At 39.6% G+C, this 19238-nt stretch overlaps 1 protein-coding gene across 2 annotated transcripts; it reads left to right on the forward strand.

Moving 5' to 3' along the window:
- The first annotated feature begins 520 nt into the window (after nucleotides 1-520).
- On the forward strand, nucleotides 521-11653 carry LOC121282503 (ankyrin repeat domain-containing protein 46). 2 transcript variants are annotated; one of them, XM_041196205.1, is made up of 4 exons: nucleotides 521-913; nucleotides 8842-9000; nucleotides 10397-10456; nucleotides 10681-11653. In XM_041196205.1, exons 1-4 carry the CDS (start codon nucleotides 603-605, stop codon nucleotides 10895-10897), a joined length of 747 nt encoding a protein of 248 aa, XP_041052139.1. In that variant the 5' UTR covers nucleotides 521-602; the 3' UTR covers nucleotides 10898-11653. The 2 variants fall into 2 exon arrangements, with proteins under 2 accessions (XP_041052139.1, XP_041052141.1); XM_041196207.1 differs by lacking the exon at nucleotides 10397-10456 and having other exon boundaries at nucleotides 522-913.
- Nucleotides 11654-19238: the final 7585 nt, after the last annotated feature.

The following is a 19238-nucleotide window of genomic DNA, read 5'->3' on the forward strand; positions in this document are numbered from 1 at the left end:
ACTGCCTCCCCTGCTTTCCAATTGGCATAGAAAGGCAGTATTGTCATGAGGATGGATGTGTTGGCAGAATAATTAATGGCTGCGGCATGAGGGCAAATCACGCGATGAAACCTCTAGGAATACAGTAAATCGCAGTTGGCCACATAATTAGCTGGGAAACTGAAATAAGAACAGAAGATGCTGGAAACAATTTATATTTCTATTTTTTAAGAATATGCTCAGTGGCTGGCAGGGACACGATGGGCCGAAGGGCCTGTTTCTATGCTGTATAACTCCATGGTTCTATTTTATATTTTGTAAGGAGATACGAGGGTAGTTGACCAAATAAATGAGCCCCATAAAGAAACTTCGAGTGGTAAAATACGAAATATTTCTTTACCCTGGGAACAATGGCTGTTTTCCGTTCCTGGGTGTATTTTGGATGGGGGAAGGCGGAAGGGCCGATTGCTGGTGCATGCATTAGTTTTGATCTCTTGCTCTCGCCGTAATCGGCTCTGAGTCTGCGCAGTTGGAGGGTTGAGGGGAGGTGGAGAAGGAGGAGGAGAAGGAGGAGGGGGGACAGGGCCGGTGGCGGCTGTAATTAGGGGGAGAAAGGGCCCGCCATGTCGTACGTCTTCATCAATGACTCCTGCCAGACCGGAGTGCCGCTGCTGCAGGCCTGCATCGACGGCGACCTCACCTACGCCAAACGGCTGCTGGAGAGCGGCTTCGACCCCAACATCCGCGACGGCCGAGGCCGCACCGGGCTTCATGTGGCCGCCGCCCGGGGCAACGTGGACATCTGCCGCCTTCTGCACAAGTTCGGGGCTGACCTGCTGGCCACTGACAACCAGGGTAACACCGCCCTGCACCTCTGCGGCCATGTCGACTCCATCCAGTTCCTGGTCTCCAACGGCCTCAAGATCGACATCTGGTGGGTGCTGACCGAGCTCTGTCCCTGGGGCCGGGGTAAGGGGTCTCTGGGGATCCTGACAACAGGACTAACCCCCCTACAAAAGCCTGTTTCCCTTTTGTGTCAGCATCACGGATTAACATCAGTACGCCGCCAACCTTACTGAATGAACAGCAATGTGATAACTACCACATAATCTGTTTTATTTTTGTTGTGATGATGGAGGGATAAATGTTGGCCAGGACAGCTCCCTGTCTCTTCTTTTGAAATAGTGCCACAGGATTAACATCAGTACACTGCCAACCTTACTGAATGAACAGCAATGTGTTAACTACCAGATAATCTGTTTTATTTTTGTTGTGATGATGGAGGGATAAATGTTGGCCAGGACAGCTCCCTGTCTCTCTCTTATTTGAAATAGTGCCGCAGGAACTTTTACATCCACCCAAACAGGCGTTTCTGATGGAAGGTTATCACGATCTGAAACGTTAATTCTGTTTCTTTCCGCTGCTGCTGGCTGACCACCTCAGTATTTCCGGCATCTGCATTATTTTGCTTTTGTTGCAGGCACATAGGACCTCATCTGAAGGTGCAATGCGCCCTTCCCAATTGCAATCAAGTGTCATTTCTGTATTCAAGCCCGGGAGTGGGAATTGAACCCAGAACCTTGTAGTTTATAGGTGAGTGTGCTGCCAACTGAGCCACAGTTGACACCAACTCAGATGAGCCTGTTCCTCCATTCAAATAGATCATGCCTGCCTGCCTTGGTTCCATACTTCCTCAATACCCTTGCCTAAAAAAATTGAGCAGTTTCCGTTTTGCAATTTTCATACAAATTAGGAGCAGGAGTATGCCAGTCGGCCCCTCAAGCCTGCTCTGCTGTTCAATAAGATCATGGCTGATCTGATTGTAGCTTCAGCTCCGCATTCTGCCAACCCCCGATTAATCTTTGATTCCCTTGTTAGACAAGAATCTATCTGTCTTTGCTTTAAAAATATTCGGTGACCCTACCTCCACTGCACTCTGGGCAGGAGAGTTCCAAAGATGCACGACCTTCTGAAAGAAAAAAAATCTTCTCATCTCTGTCCTAAATGGGACACCCCTTATTTTTAAACTGCGTCCCCTAGTTCTAGTCTCTGCCATGACGGAAAACATCTTTTTGGCATCCACCCTGTCAAGATGTCATGATCTGTCAAGCTTCCTCAAGATCTTATATGTTTTAATAAAATCACCTCTCATTCTTCTGAACTCCAATGGATATGGACCCAGCCTGTCTAATCTTTCCTTGTTAAGGTAACACCCCTATCCCAGGTATTGGGCAAGTGAACCTTCTCTGAACTGCTTCTAACACGGTTATATCCTTTCTTAAATAAGGAGACCAAAACTGTACACAGCACTCTAGATGTGGTCTTACCAACAGCCTGCACAACTGTAGCAAAACATTAAGATAAAAGTAAAATACCGTGGATGCTGGAAATCTGAAACAAAAACAAAAATTGCTGGAAAATCTCAGCAGGTCTGAAAGCATCTGTGGAAAGGAAGACAGAGTTAACGTTTCAAGTCTGTATGACTGATGAAGGGTCATACGGATTCGAAACGTTAACTCTGTCTTCCTTTCCACAGATGCTGTCAGACCTCCTGAGTTTTTCCAGTGATTTTTGATTTTGTAGCAAAACATCCCTACTTTTCTAAAAACAGAAAATGCTGGAAAAACTAAGGTCTGGCAGTTTCAAATCTAATATGACTTTTCTGAACTTTTTTATGCTACTTTTACATTCCACTTCCTTAGCAATAAATGACAACGTTCCACTTGCCTTCCTAATACAATTGACAGCCCCCCCTTGTGAGAGAGATGTTTCCAAGTTTATACTACCCTTTGCCTGAAGAAGTGCATCCTGACATCACCCCATAACAACCTAGCTCTAATTTTAAGGTTATGTCCCTTTTGCGCTCTCCCTCCAATTCCTTTAATCATCTGAAATGGCTGTTACATCACCCCTTAATCTTCTATACTCAAGGTAATGTATTCTATGCAGCCTGTCCTCATTTAAACAATTTAGCTCCAGAATCATTCGGGTGTATCTGTGTTGCATCCACTCCAAAGCTAGCAGAACCTTTGAAGTCTGGTGCCCAGAATTGAATGTGGTACTCCAGATGCAAACTAACTAAAGCTTTATTGAATTGAAGCATAACTTCTACTGGTTTGTATTCTAACTCTCTTGAGATTCAGGCCTGCATTCCATTCCAGCATCCCCCCAGAAATGTCAAAAATATTAATTATGCACAAAAAATACTTTAAAAAAATCCCACCGGTTATTTGTCTGTTTTATTAATTCGCTCACTGAACATTCATAGTCTGTTACCCTTAGTCATGATCAGCTTGATTTTGGAAAAGTTGGTAACCTTTTTTTGGTGGATTCTCAGTTTGCAAAAGCAGCTGTTGTTGTCTTACTCTTACTGCTGTGCGTTTTGTAGCATATTTTAATCCTTCAGAAATATTCCCTGGTTTCATACCGCACCCTGCTTTTGCAAATACTGTGCAAGGTTTAATTATGAAGCATCTTTTTAACAGTGATCTGTTGAGGCAAATATGAGCTGTCATCTCAATGTTTTATACCAATGTTTACGCATGCAAACAGACTGCATTTTGTTATTCAGCATGGCATGTTTTCATATACATGGTTGAGTTAAATTACCTTTTAGTTGCAACAGCTCAACAGATTGTTTGCCTTGAAATTGGCAGTAGGACAGCTTGTGCCAATAATTTGCCCCTTCCCCCATACAAAGGTATATTTGTTTATACCTTTGGTGATTCTGGGATGTGAAGAGTGGATGTCGTTTTCCCATTTGGACAGAGGTAACAGATGTTTACTGAACATCATTGGCAAGTGTCTGAGAAGCAGGATTCCTGAGAAGACTTAACTGTGATGCGGTGAGCAGGAGGAGACATGTGGCTAATTAGTTCACTTTCATTTTAAAGATCAAATTGTATATCAGCAGAAAAATGCAATCTGAAACTATTTGCATATAAACATGGCATTTGTAACTCAGTATTATGGACACAGACAAAGCTCTATGAAGCTGTGCTAATCATGTGTGCCACCACTGCTACTTATAGTTTTCATTGTACCCTGAAAATAATATGGGACTATCTGCTGTTGCATGTTTGTTCTGTATTTGCTAGATGCATATTTACATTTTCATATTTAATACAACACAATTTTTAATGTTGCAATCACTATCCTGGAACTATCAATGAGCATTTAGAACATATCAGGTGGAAGTGTTTGTCTGATACTTGTATTTGAAATGTATCATATCTGTACGACCTGGTTTGACTGCGTTTAAAGCAGAGAACAAGGAATCTGGGCAATGAGCTCTGTCAGGCAATGGGTTTCATTACTCTAAGTAGGCGTTTCTAACAATAGCTAATGTGCTGTTAGCATTAAGATTGACAAAGTAGCAGCTGATAAAAGTTACACAGCTTGTAGTTATCTTAAAATGCTTGATCATGTTATTTGCCTCTTGTAAAGGTGAGGCAGCTTTTGAGTTTTATTTGGAATTTACTCAAAAGATCTATGACCTAGATTAACTCCAACTCAATTTTTGTTTACAACTGCTCCATTTTGTTTCCCTATTACAGCTTGTCACTATTATTTTGTTCACATCTCCCATTCAACTCCAGATTCCTTGTGAATGAACAATGTCCCTCATTGTCTGGGCACTTAATACATCCGGCTGTCTGAAAACCAAATTTTTTTTTAAGCTACCATGCGTGAATTTTTATTATTATTAGATGAGTAGAATAACTTAGCGGTTTGGTGGCTGGGTGCTGCATTGGTGCAGTGGCACGCTGACTAGTTATCAGCTTCACAGTCCTGTCTTTTCCCACGCTCCAAGTGGTCTGAGTGACCCTTGACCTGACCTGAAAACCAGCAGGATCCAAAATCCGGCACGGATTTGGTCCTGAGGTTGCCGTGTTTGAGACACTACTTGTATGGCACAGTGGTGCACTTTTCTTTATTCTCTTCAACCTCTTGGAGGTCTTGACCTGGTCAATTGTGCCATTCTCTTCCGTGGTTTTTCTTCCTTAATACTGCCCTATCTTAATTCCATTCCTACCTATCCTGTGCTTCCACACAGCCTGCTCTCATAGTATTCTGAGGTTCCACCCTCTTCCTTTCTCTCTCTTTCCCTACATGACATCATCCTTATAAATGGGGTTGAGACACCCAGCTCTGCAACTGCCTTTGACTCCACAACTATTGAGGTAGTGATAGATATGAGGTCCTGGGTGAGATTCTCCAGCTCAACAACAGCAAGATGGAAGCTATTATGTTTGCCATAAATGCCCATGTCAGGTGTGCCAATTTCAGTATCCTTTCTTAACTGCTTCCTCAAGGTGATATTCTGTTTAATCTCGCAGTTTCAAACCAGCAATCGGTCTGCCACCAAAACTGCCTTGGCAAAACTGCTGACTTTTCTTTCCATAGCATCACTTATTACATGATTGTTATTGTTTAGCCAAACTCAGCACCACTGGAAACCCTCATCCATGCATTTGCACCTCCAGGTTTAGTTTATCCACCACTCACTGCAGAATTATTGGAATCTTTGTTCAGGAACTGATGCCTTATAATCTTTGCATTTGAGAACATAGTTCCTACTCACTTGGATCATAGTCTTTTAATCAAGAATGAAAATAACCTTGCTGTAGTCTTGCAGGCCCTCACTTCCCTATTTTAAACTTGGAAAAGGAGATTCCTTTTACTGATAAAATATATATATACACACACACACACACACACACACACACACACTACTCCTGAGACCTAGAAGAGGAGAATCTAGTTTTGAATAGTCTGTAATGTTTACTTGCTGACCTGGCTTATCCCCTGAGTACAGTAGAGGGAACCCAGGTAAATGTAGCTGTTGGTAAATTCTTGGGTGGATTAGAGATCAGTAAATTGCAGGTAAGAATTCATGACCAGAATGACTGGCATTCTTAGTTATTACAATGATAAACGTATGAACAAGCTTGCTGAAACTAAATGTTCTTTTTTCACACTCATACCCTCTAGTACTGACTTTCAGTTCAAGTTATAAATCCTGCAACACTCCCCATTTTGTTTTTGTACCTACAGTACTCATTACAATTCCATCTGTAGTATATAATCTCTTGTTTTAAGAGACTATATGTCTTCTAGTCTAAATAGTTAATGTCCTAAAGCATTCCCTTTCAGCAAGTAGATTTAATATTCTAGTGCCACTTTAGATTTGACTTGTATCTGCAAGAAATGCACAAAAACAAATCCAATGTGTGAGCAGCTGCTTGACATCCACATTATCCTAATCAGTAATGCTTCTTGCTTGCTGTGATTTCCTTGGAGAGTTTAGCATGGTTGCCAGATTTTAAATGGCTGATGTATGTATAGTATTTGGGGTTAACACCTGAATTAATTCCTCCACAGTCCTACTGTGGTTACAGAAGCTTAGATCTATCGAGGTGGCCGAGCAACATTTTACGATAGCAGCCAAGGATCCTTACTGTTTATTTCATAGAAAAGTAAGTCAAAATATGAAAATGTAAAGCAAAAAATGGCTGAAATGCTCAGAAGCTCAGTCAGCATCTGTGGAGAGAACAGCTTCAGTAGTGCTTCAGACGTAGAACCTTTGTCAGAACTTGGTAAGATTATGCAAAAGGCAAATTTGTACTGGTTTCTGTAAACTTCTAGCTGAAAGGATTTAGCTGGTGCATTTATGTGTTTGAATCCAGACCACATCTATCTGAGAGGATTATAATGTAACACTGTATGAGGAATTCATTGACTTTGAAAATTTGGATTCGCTCTTTCACCCTTTATACTGTACTGTACTAATCCTTTATAGAACAGTGGATGGTTAATTTGCAGTTCTCTATCAAACACCTTGTTATTTAGGACCAAAAAATTTATACCCGTGACAGAAATAGTTAAAAGAAAAATGCTAGAAATTGGAAATAAACAGTTGGGGTACAAAAAAAGGGCAAGCCTAAGTTTTCCATAGCTTGCCACCTTAACTCTCCTCCCATTCTCATTCTGACCTTTCTGTCCATGGCCTATTGCACATTGTAGCAAGAAAGTTTAATATAAGATACAGGAATAATATCTCAAACTTTCTTCTAGAGCTTGACACTCCATTGTCCATTTGACTTCAGTAACTTTTCCCTCACAACAAGCAGTGGTTCCTGGTAATTGGGGTGAATCTGTTGGTGTCTAGCCAAGTGGAACGACAACTTGACATTTTGTGAGGTGCCGTGATTTTGTTCAGAATGTGGAGCTGGCCAGGGTTTAGTTTTCTCCGAGAAGAGAAAGGTAATCAACAGAGGAGCTGCTTTATCATGCTAGTGCCGTCTGTTTTAATTTCCCCAAGTTTTTTCAATCTGTCCCAATTTCTTGTATTTGTCTTAGACCTCTGACACTCTTGGGTATTCACAATTCCTTTGTTTCTTTACTGTTTTGTTTCTTTCAGTTACTTCACTGGGATAAGAAAGAAGAACTTGCATTTATATAGCACCTTTCACAACATCAGGATGTCCCAAAGTGTTTCACAGCCAATGAAGTATATTTGACATGTAGTAACTTATAAGGTGGAAAATGCAACAGCTAATTTGCACACTGCAAGGTTCCACAAACAGCAATGAGATGATGAACAGATAATTTGTTGTTTTTAATGACATTGGTTGAGGGATAAATGTTGGCCGAGACAACAGGGAGAACTCCCCTGCTGTTTTTTGACAGTGTCATGGGATTGTTTACGCCTATCTGAGGGGGCAGGCAGGGACTTGGTTCCAGCATCCCATCTGAAAGAAAGTACCTCCGAAAGTGTGGCACACTCCCAGTACCGCACTGTTGTTAGCCTAGATTTTTGTGCTCAAGCCTTTGGAGTGGGATACAAACCTACAACCACCTGGAGAGAGTGCGAACCATTGAACCATGGTTGACAGGTGATGTTACACCAGCCAGAGATTGATCCTCCGATATTTTCTCTGCTTGTTTGTCAACCAGTTTGTCTATCTTCCCCACTCACCCACCCTTATCCATAGCCTTTTTTTGGGAAGAGTAAGAGTTGAAATATCAACTGTTTCCGCCACAGGCAGTTGATCCAGATTAACTATTCTTGTCAACTACCTATGCTTAACACATTGTAGTTATAATTGTTCTGGGCTGTGGAAAGATTCAATCTAGATATGTTTGCAACCCTTGATCAGTGCAGTTACATCAGGGTCCTGCTAGCATTAATCTCACAGTTTAATTTTGCCTTGAAAATATATGAATTGCTCCAGTCGCACATCCTGAAGACTGCAGTTCTATTTCTTGAAATAGAACATGTTTTGACAGTTTTATAGCCAGAAACTGCCTGTATTTGCGGATAAAAATGTCAGCGGTCTCTCCAGTCAGTCAGGTCACACAATTCCATTATTCTTACAGTTGGCTGCAGTGAAGCAAAGCTCCTTTACTGCAATGACCCATGATCTTTGTTTTTAAAACTCTCAAAAGATGTTTATGTTGATTGTAAAGCACTTTACTGGTGAGAACATGAAACAGAAAATGAAGGAGGGCCCATATTGTAGCTGATGGTTGATGCCTTAGATATGGTTACTGTTTTTTTCCCTCAGTGGCACTGTAGGTAGGTAGTTTCGTATGGGCTTGTAAAAGTACCAATAATATATTGATGTTTTTCAGTGCAGCATACAAGAACTAAATTTGGATGTATGTTTCGATTTTCTGTTTGATCCTCAGGATTAAGCCTGGATTGATTTTTGTTATCTTGTTCAGAAATTATACATGAAAAGGCATTGGTAGCTGTGACCAAGGTTTTATTTTTCCTAAGCAATTATTGGCAACAACTGAGGGTGGTCTGTTGCAAGGATGTAAATCATTATTTCATGTTTTTTTTTGTAACTCAAGCAACCATCATGGTGCCACCCCACTTGTTTTGGCAAAACGTCGAGGAGTAAACAAAGATGCCATCAAATTGCTGGAGTCCTTGGAGGAGCAAGAGGTGAAAGGATTCAACCGTGGAACTCACTCTAAACTAGAGATCATGCAGACTGCGGAAAATGAGAGGTAATCATTGAATAGTAAGGAAAATCTGAAAAGGAAAGACAATTTTGTATGTTATGAATTAGAAAATATTTTAGCACTATGATTATCATTAGCTTTTGATTTTAGAGACGATTGCATTGTTTTAAGGGTACTTTGTTTCTTTTCATTAAGTTGGATTAAATGACTTGCAAGTGTATGAATAATTTAGCTTGCAAACCTAACCATATAGCATTCTAGGGTTTCTTGTTATGATTGAAGCTATTCCTGGACTAATGCCAGATCTCGGCTAGAACTGCCACTCATTTGAATGCTTAGAAATAGGCATAACTTTCACTACTCCCACCTCAATTCCCAGTCCTTAATTCCTGTTCCTCATGAAATGATGCATCTCCTTGACTCGATGGCCCGACTGAGATCAGGAACCTGCTGTGAGGCATGTGCAGTATGTAATTTTGGAAAGCATGTTTCTTGCTGCTCAATTTGTTTTGCCTATTGTGATTTGGGAGATTTGTTTTACACCAGTTCAAAAGTGCAAGAAAATGAGACATTTTCGGTTAAGATTTGTAGAGTAATTACCCTAGTCATTGGTTTAGCTGATTAAAGCAGTAAGTCACTCCGAGCCATGGTAGCAGGACAGTCCCAGTTTTGACACCTAACCTGATCAGAGCTGTGGTACATCTGATTGTTGGCCACATCATTATGGGGTAGAGGCACATAAAAGGTTGAGGAGCAATTTAATTGCTTTTTAGGATTTAGCCAGGAATTGATGCGATAGAGAAAGCTTTTTCTGCTGGTGGTCCAGGATAAAGGGCCATATCCTTAAAATTTGGGCCAGAGCATTCAGGAGAGAAGTTCAGAAGCACTTCTTCATGCAAAGGATAGTAGAAGTGTGGAAAACTCCCACAAAAAGCAGTAAATTCCAGCATTCACATTCACATTCACTAAGGGTAATGTGAAAATTGCAAAGTAAGCTTTTGAAATTATTTTTCAAAATATTTTTTTAAAGAAATCATATAAAGATTGGAGCTTAATTGTGCTACACTCAGTAGCTGCTGCACAGAGTCTTGCCATAAAATGCAGTGGTACTTTTTTATGGCAGATATACAGAGTAAATGTTGTGGACTTCAATATCTCAGTTGCTTGTTTTCTCCGCCCCCCCCCCCCACCCCCGCTGTCTTTGCTCACAAAAGTTGCAGATATCACTTTAAAAAAAATCTGTTTTGTTTACCCTCAAGTTTTTAATCTAGCCAGATTTTCTTGCCTTTATGTGCCAATATATGGCATTGCAGGATCCAACGTGTAGGTTTTATGGAGTCCCTGATCTCAGTTGCACATTATAAGAATATACTGAGTTAAGGATTGATGCTTCCCCACAGGAGGGGGAGTAATTCCCTAACTACTCTCTTGCATCTTCTAGCGAGCAGGAGAATCAGAACAACACCATCAGAGGCTGGGAAACAGACCATCAGCCCCTCAGGTAAAGTTGGTGTGTGGCTTGCCGAGAAAACTAATTTGAACCTATCTACGAGAAAACAGCTCTTGTTTTCAAATGATTTAAAAAAGAAGTTAAATAGAATTTCTTGAATCTTAAATGTAATATTTTCCTTCATACCAAGTGAAGATTTATAAATAACTTATGATTGCTTAAACTCTGAAGTTGTATTAATGATCCACATGCAAACTTTATTATTTTTTCTTAAGTGCCATGGAGAGCCACTCACTCCTGAATCCGAATCTTCAGAATACGGACGGTGTCCTTTCTAGCTTCCGATCCACCTGGCAGGAGTTTGTAGATGATTTGGGCTTCTGGAGGGTTCTGCTGCTCATTATTGTCATCGCACTGTTGTCTCTTGGCATTGCCTACTACGTCAGTGGCGTTCTGCCTTTTGTGGAAAACCAGCCTGAACTGGTGCATTAAAACCTCAACACCATCCAGTATAACTGAGTTTGAGTTCTATCCTTGCTGTCTACACTAGTAGTTGCGAATGCTAGCAGACCTGTCAGCCTTTGGTAGTCAGCATTCCAGTTATTAAAGCTTTTTGCTACCAAAACACAACATTCATAGTCTTGGCATCCATTTTAATATTTTGGGCTTGAATTCCAGTTGTTCTCACTTTGATTACAGCCAATAAAACAAATTACTTTTGAGAATCATTACATTAACAAAGTCTAGATATGCATTTGAGCCCTGTTGTGAAAAGTAATCTGAAGATAGAGTTTCAAACTGATGTGCTTAAATTGTTAAATGAATAATTTTACCATTTATTGAACTCCCTATTTGTACTGTATAGAGGTGAAAATATCTGTTGAAATGTGCTTCTATTGCCTAGGTCACTTCTTTAAGAAAATGTAGTAAATCACATTCCTATGTACAACTTGAAGAATTTAGAAATATGCCTTCATGTTTTAAGATTAATGCTGATCATAGTGAAGCAATGACAAGTACAACAGAACACTGATTTTAATCACTGCGATATTTAAAAATTGGTCAGTAAAATTTAAAAGCCTTGATCCATGTCTTGTTTTGCAACTAATGTTTTTTTTCAGTACAGACCTGCATAAACCTACATGTAGAACACAAAATATGCACTTTTAATTGTAATAATGTAAATTTTAAATGTATTCAAACAAATTGTTATACTCAGTATAATGCAGTAAATACTAATTACATGAATTGCTTGTGTTTGTATTATTTGAAGCAGTATAGAAACTCTGTGTATCATCCAATCATCCATAAGTATATTTTAGGTTTATATATTTGAAGTAGTAAATTATGAAGGAATGAGACTCCACATTTGGAGTTAATTTTCAGTGTCACAGGTTGTTAGTCAGTAGTTAACAGTTGACTCATTGTTTCAAGGATACTTGGACTTGAAATGATTTGTCACAGAAAGTTCCTACCTACCATGCCCCTCCAGCAACTTCATAGCGTTCAGTGCATTTCAGTAATGAGGCAAGATGCTACTTTCACGAAGCTAACTTGGAACAGCAACTTTTGTATCTGTTTTACTGCATATCTGTTCTTGCTTGAAGTTGCTATATCATTTCTGAATTTTAAAAATCTACCGTTTGAAAGCAAGATCTGGCTCAATCACTTACAATTTAAGCAGAAAGTAGATACATTGATAAGCAGCTGAGAGGAAAAAAATAGTTCATTTTTTGTAACAAAGAAACTAGGAGCAGGAGAAGACCATTCAGCTCTTTGACCCTGCTCTGCCATTCAATATGATCATGGCTGATCCTCTAACTCAATGCCATATTCCTGTTTTCTCTCCATACCCCTGATGCCTCTAATGTTCAAAAAATTATCAATTTCTTTCTTGAATATACTCAGTGACCCGGCCTCCACAGCCTTCTGTGATAGAGAATTCCACAGGTTGAACACCCTCTGAATGAACAAATTTTTCCACATCTCAGTCCTAAATGGCCTGCCCCGTATTCTGAGACTGTGGTCCCTGGTTCTAGACTCCCCAACCAGGGGAAACATCTTCCTTGCATCTAGTCTGTCTAGCCCTGTTAGAATTTCATACGTTTCAATCAGATCCCATCTTATTCTTCTAAACTCTAGTGAATACAGGCCCAGTCAAACCAATACAACAGGTCCTGCCATCCTTGGTACCAGCCTAGTGAACCTTCACTGCACTCCCTCTATGGCGAGTATATCCTTTCTTAGGTAGAGAGGTCAAAACTGCACGCAGTATTCCAGGTGTGGTTTCACCAAGGCCTTGTATAACTGCAGTAAGACACCCCTACTTTTGAACTCAAATCCTCTTTCAATGAAGGCAATATACCATTTGCCTTCCTAATTGCTTGCTTGCACCTGCCTGATTACTTTCATTGACTGGTGTACAAGGACACCCAGATCCCTTTGTACATCCATATTTCCCTATAGATCACCATCTAAATAATACTCTGTCTTTCTGATTTACATACCAAAGTGTATAACTTCACATTTATCCAGGTTATATGGCATCTGCCATGTGTTTGCCCACATGCCCAATTTGTCTAAATTGCCCTGAAGCCTCCTTGCATCCTCCTTACAACTTACAACTCCGCCCAGTTTTGTGTCGTCAGCAAACTTGGAAATATTGCATTTGGTTTCCTCATCCAAGTCATTTATATATATAATAATGTGAATAGCTGACACTAGTTGCTGCCTGCCATCCAGAAAAAGACCTATTTATTCCCACTCTCTGTTTCCGGTCTGTCAACCAATTCTCAATCCATGCCAGTGTATTACCCCCGATCCCATGTGCTTTAATTTTGCCCACTAGCCTCTTATGTGGGACCCTATCAAAAGCCTTCATGAAATCCAAATACACCACATTCACTGGTCCTCTCTCATATATTCTACTAGTTACATCCTCAAAAAATGCCAGTAGATTAGTTAAGCATGATTTCCCTTTCATAAACCCATGCTGACTTTGTCTAAACCTGTTAATGCTTTCGAAGTGTTCTGTTACCAAGTCTCTTTATAATAGACTAGCATTTTCCCCACTACTGATGTTAGGCTAATTGGTCTGTAATTCTCTGTTTTCTCTCTCCCTTTTTTAAATAGTGGGGTTACATTTGCCACCCTCCAATCTGTAGGAACTGCTCCAGAGTCTAGAATTTTGGAAGATGACTACCAATGCATCCAATGTTTCTACGGCCACTTCCTTTAGTACTCTGCGATATAGATTATCAGGCCCTGGGGATTTTTCAGCCTTTAACCCCAATAATTTCTCTAGCACCATTTAATTTTTACTAATACTGGTTTTCTTCAATTCCTCCCTCTCACTCGACCTTTGGTTCCCTAACATTTCTGGGAAATTATTTGTGTCCTCTTTTGTGAAGACAGAACCAAAATATGTGTTCAATTCTTCTGCCATTTTTTTCCCCATTATAATTTCCCCCGTTTCTGCCTGTAAGGAACCTACATTTGTCTTTGCTAATCTTTTTCTTTTCACATATTTATAGAAGCTTTTGCAGTCAGTTTTTATGTTCCCTGTAAGTTTACTTTCGTACTCCATTTTCCCCTTCTTGATCAATCTTTATGTCCACTTTTGCTGAATTCTAAACTACTCCTAATCCTCAGGCTTGCTGCTTTTTCTGGCAGTTTTATATGTCTCCTCTTTGGATCTAAAACTATCCTTAATTTCTTTTGTCATCCATGGTTGAGCTACCTTTCCTGTTTTATTTTTGTGCCAGACAGGAATGAATAATTGTTGTAATTCATGCATACCTTCCTTAAATATCAGCCATTGCCCATCCACCGTCAACCCTTTTAGTAAGCTTCCCTAATCCATCATTGCCAACTCGTGCCTCATACCCTCATAGTTTCCCTTTATTTAGATTCAGGGCCCTAGTTTCACATTCACTTCTTCACTCTCCATCTTAATGGACAATTCTATCATTTCATGGTCGTTCTTCCCCAAGGGACCCTGCACAACAAGATTGTTAATTAATCCTTTCTCATTGCACAATACCCAGTCTAGGATAGCTGCTCTCTGGTTGGTTCCTCAACGTATTGGTCTAAAAAAACCTCACTGAATGTCCTCATAGTTTACATCAGCAATGTCCAACTGGCAGGCTGATTACAGCCCATGTAGCATTTCCTCTGGAGCGATGTAACATTAAGTCCAATAAATAACTGCTTTCCGGAATTTGTTCGATCCCACACTGCTGTCACGGCATTTGATGATGCATCAGTATGAGGTTATTAGCAGTAAAGAAATTGTAAAAATGGAAAAGGCACAATTGACCACTGTAGTTGTCTTAGGTAGCCTTATAAAAATATGTCTAATGAGAGGTTAACAGTTTGCAGAGTCAAAGCATGCAGCAAACTAGCTGATGTCAGTTTGCATACATTAGTGTGATTTCACTGTTTGCAGAGTTGTGTTCCTTCAAGTAGGGATTAACAGTGTCACGATGATGTAAAAGGCGTTTCCTCAAAGTCTATGAACTAAGAATTTGTGTGCATATATAGCCCCCTTTTAATTCGCGAGTGATTCAATTTAATCAGCAGCAAAACAAGATTACAAAATTACTGCTGGAAGTTACTTAAGTAAACTAGTAAAGTTATTAACTAAAATACAGATTAAAATTTGGTTAAAGAGAAAAAGATACTGAAAGATAAGATTTCAAATCAGTTTCTGTGAGATATCAGTGCAAGCTCATTGCTTGAATTCTTTCTGAAGTGAAGGGGTTGAAACTATAATGGCTTGTGAAGTTGAAGAGTAAAAGTTTTCCTTTGTAGGTGACCTTGATAAGTGGAGCAGATGCTGGGACAGGGTATAGGTTGCTTTTCTTACTGGAAACTGCAGGTACCAACGCTTGAAGATTGCCTGTGTTTTTTCTCAGCAGATCAGCGATGATTCTCTGGATAAAAGCAAAAAAACTGCGGATGCTGGAAATCCAAAACAAAAACAAAAATACCTGGAAAAACTCAGCAGGTCTGGCAGCATCTGCGGAGAGGAACACAGTTGAGCTTTCGAGTCCGATTGACCCTTCAACAGGTCATTCGGACTCAACGTTAGCTGTGTTCCTCTCCGCAGATGCTGCCAGACCTGCTGAGTTTTTTCAGGTATTTTTGTTTATGATTCTCTAGATGCCTTACTGTAACTGTCGGTGGCAGAGAGAAACCACAGCTCTCACGTGCTGCTTGGTTAGTTCAGCTGAGAGCTGTGGGCTGGAACTGACATCCTGAGGTCTTCTGGTTTCTCTGAACATTGCCACACAAAATGGCTTTTGACAGCCTCCTTTATATAATCCAAAAACACAATATAGCTGCTATTGCAAAACTTTTGAATCATGCTTCAATATTAGGTAAAAGCAAAATACTGTGGGATGCTGGAAATCTGAAACAAAAACAGAAAATGCTGGAAAAATTCAGCAGGTCTAGCTGAATCTGTGGAGAGAGAAACAAAGTTAACGTTTCGAGTCCGTATGACTTCTTCAGACCTTCTCCATATTAGTTATTGGGTTAGCCCTGGTCTGGGGGACATAATTCCATCCATTGTCTTTTTAGCCAAGGTAATTAACCTTTTAAATGTCTCGGACATTAATTTGAATGTGTCCCAGTTTTGGGGAGATGGGAAAGAGCTATTCACACCTCCAGGGAAGCCATTGTCAATGGATTTCTAAAACAAAAACAAAAATACCTGGAAAAACTCAGCAGGTCTGGCAGCATCTATGGAGAGGAGCACAGTTAACGTTTCGAGTCCGAATGACCCTTCAACAGAACTAAGTAAAAATAGAAGAGATGTGAAATATAAGTTAGTTTAAGGGGGGTGGGACAAGTAGAGCTGGATAGAAGGCCAGTGATAGGCGGAGGTAACCAAAAGGTGTCACAGACAAAAGGACAAAGAGGTGTTGAAGGTGGTGATATTATCTGAGGAATGTGCTATTTAAGGGTAGAAAGCAGGACAAGCAAGATAGCCATAGTGGGGGTGGGGTGGGGTGAAGGAATCAAAAAAGGCTAAAAAGTGGAGATAAAACAATGGATGGAAATATATTTAAAAACAATGGAAGTAGATGGGAAAAGAAAAATCTATATAAATTATTGAAAAAAAAAGTGTCAATGGATTTCTGTTTACCCTTGAGGAAATGTGACTTGAATTTCAAATGTCTTCTCATGTCTGGATATGTCTACTTGCAATCCACTTGGAGCTTTCCAGAAACTTCACATTGCAGTTGTAAAAGGTCAGGTGATTTTTGGCCACCATCTTTAAGGCTTCTAGTGTCCATTTAAAAGGAAGATTAGCTTTTTTTACAAAATGTATAATATCACAACTACATGTTTGTGACAACAGGCTGTTTCAGATTTTCTCAGACAATCTAATTTGACATTTTGACTCGGAATTTCAGAATTTATTATTTATTTCAGTTCAAATGTTAAATATTGGACAGTTGGTCATTCAGGGCTGAATATACCGGAATAATTATATATCACAATGAGATATGTTGGTATATCAGCTTATTGATCAAAAGTTTAAAAAAGCACTGAAATACCTTAAATTTTTCAAGGGCATTTGCAGAAAAATACTGCAATTCTGTTTTTCTCTGTTCTGTTTACCGGTGCTTTATTGGAGAATAATATTCACATATTAACTATATGGTATATCAAATGAAGTGAAGAATGGATCCTTTCAGCATCCTGAATTAGAATAATTACTGCACCTTGAAGAGAGAAAATTTGCAGACCTACATGGGAAAGACTGGTGAGTAGGACTCAGTGAGTTATTCTTGCAGAGAGCCACAACAGGCAGAAAGGCCTGCTCCTGTGCTGTAACCGCTCCACAATTCTATAATAAATATTGAATTTGCATGTAGGGCAACAAACCTTTGGCAGTCTTTATTTCCTTTGTGTGACCCGATTTCAAGTTAAAGAAACTTGGAAATTTCAATATTACAAATTAATTTTCGTAATGAGGAAAATGCATGGAACCTTTCCAGGTGGCCAACTTTAATCACAGTGAAAAATAAATTAACAAGTGATTGAATTAATCTGAGACTTGATGGGATACAACATTTTGTTAGTGTGATGCTAATTTCAAGCCCTTGTGCATTTGTTTAAGAATGAATAAACCAGAAATTTCCATCTTAAACCAATGTACATAGCTTTTTATTGGCACTGGGCTCTGTTACCTGACTAAAAAAGATTAAGCAATCCTGGCTTAATGTATTCAGGACTTATACGTTAAAGACAGAATATCTGCAAATGTCACATTTTGTTACAGATAGAAAGCAACCTTAAAATTCTGAGTGCTTAAGTTCCAACCTTCACCCTGAAAATAATCAGAATATTTCAATCATCAAAATTCCTTAACAAAACAACAATTAAACTAAATGATTTCAAGTGAAGTTCACATAGCAATATATTTTCCAGCCTTAAACAAGACACAGCTTCATCTTAACAGACTTATGCATTGTGTTTAATGTAGTAAAACACTCCTTTCATAAGAATTACGAGCAGGAATGAGCTATAAGGCTCATTGAGCCTTCTCTGCCCTTTAATAAAATCATGGCTGATCTGAATGTGGCCTTAACTCCACTTTCTTGCCTGTTTCCCAAGGTCCTTAACTCCCTTGTTGATCAAAAATCTAACTCAGCCTTGAAAATATTCAATAACCCAGCCGCCACTGCTTTCTGTGGAAGAAAATTCCAAGGACTAACAATTGCTGATAAAAGAAATTCCTCCTCATCATTATCTTAAATGGGAGACTCCTTATTTTTAATTTTTAAAAAATTCATTCATGGGATGTGGGCATTGCTGTCCAGGCCAGCATTTATTGTCCATTCCTAATTGCCCTTGAGAAGGTGGTGGTGAGCTGCCTTCTTGAACTGCTGCAATAGCACCACCTAGTTCTAGATTCCCCCATGAGGGGAAACATCCTCCAATCGCCTACCCTCTCAAGCACCCTCAGAATCTTTTCTCACCTCTCATTCTTCTAAACTCCAATGAGTATCGGCCCAACCTGCTCAACCTCTCCATAAGACAACCCCTTCATCCCAGAAATTAGCTAAGTGAAACTCTGAACTGCTTCCAATGCAAATATATCCCTCCTTAAATAAAGGGACTAAAACTGTACATAGTACTCTAGGTGTGGTCTCACCAATGCCTTGTACAGTTGCAGCAAGACATCTCTATCTTTATACTCCATCTTCTTTGCATTCAAGGCCAACATTCCATTTGCCATAACCCATTTATCTCGACTCTTCGTTTCCTGTTAGTTGGCAATCCTCTATCCATGCTAATATATCACCCCAATACTATGTGCTCTTGAGTAGGAATGTTTCATGTGGCACCTAATTGAATGCCTTTTGGAAATTCAAATAGACTACATCTACTGATTTCCATTTATTCATCCTGCTTGTTATATTGTCAAACAACTCTAATAAATTTGTCAAACCCAATTTCCCTTTCACAAAACCATGTTGACTCTGCCTGATTGTGTTATGATTTTCTAAATGTCCTGCTACTACCTCCTTAATAATGGATTCTACCATTTTCCCAGTGATAGATGTTAGCCTGACTGGCCTATAGTCTCCTGATTTCAGTCTCCCTCCTTTCTTGAATAGAAATGTTACTTGTGTGGTTTTCCAATCGACTGGGACCTTTCCAGAATATATGAATTTTGGAAGATTACAATCAATGGATCTACTATCTTTGCAGCCACTTCTTTTAAGACCCAAGGATGCAGGCCATTGAGTCCAAGGGACTTGTCAGCCTTTAATCCAATTAGTTTTCTCAATACTTTTTCCTCTAGTGATTGTGG

The sequence above is a fragment of the Carcharodon carcharias genome, chromosome 9 (assembly GCF_017639515.1).
Source record: "Carcharodon carcharias isolate sCarCar2 chromosome 9, sCarCar2.pri, whole genome shotgun sequence".
Taxonomy (NCBI): domain Eukaryota; kingdom Metazoa; phylum Chordata; class Chondrichthyes; order Lamniformes; family Lamnidae; genus Carcharodon; species Carcharodon carcharias.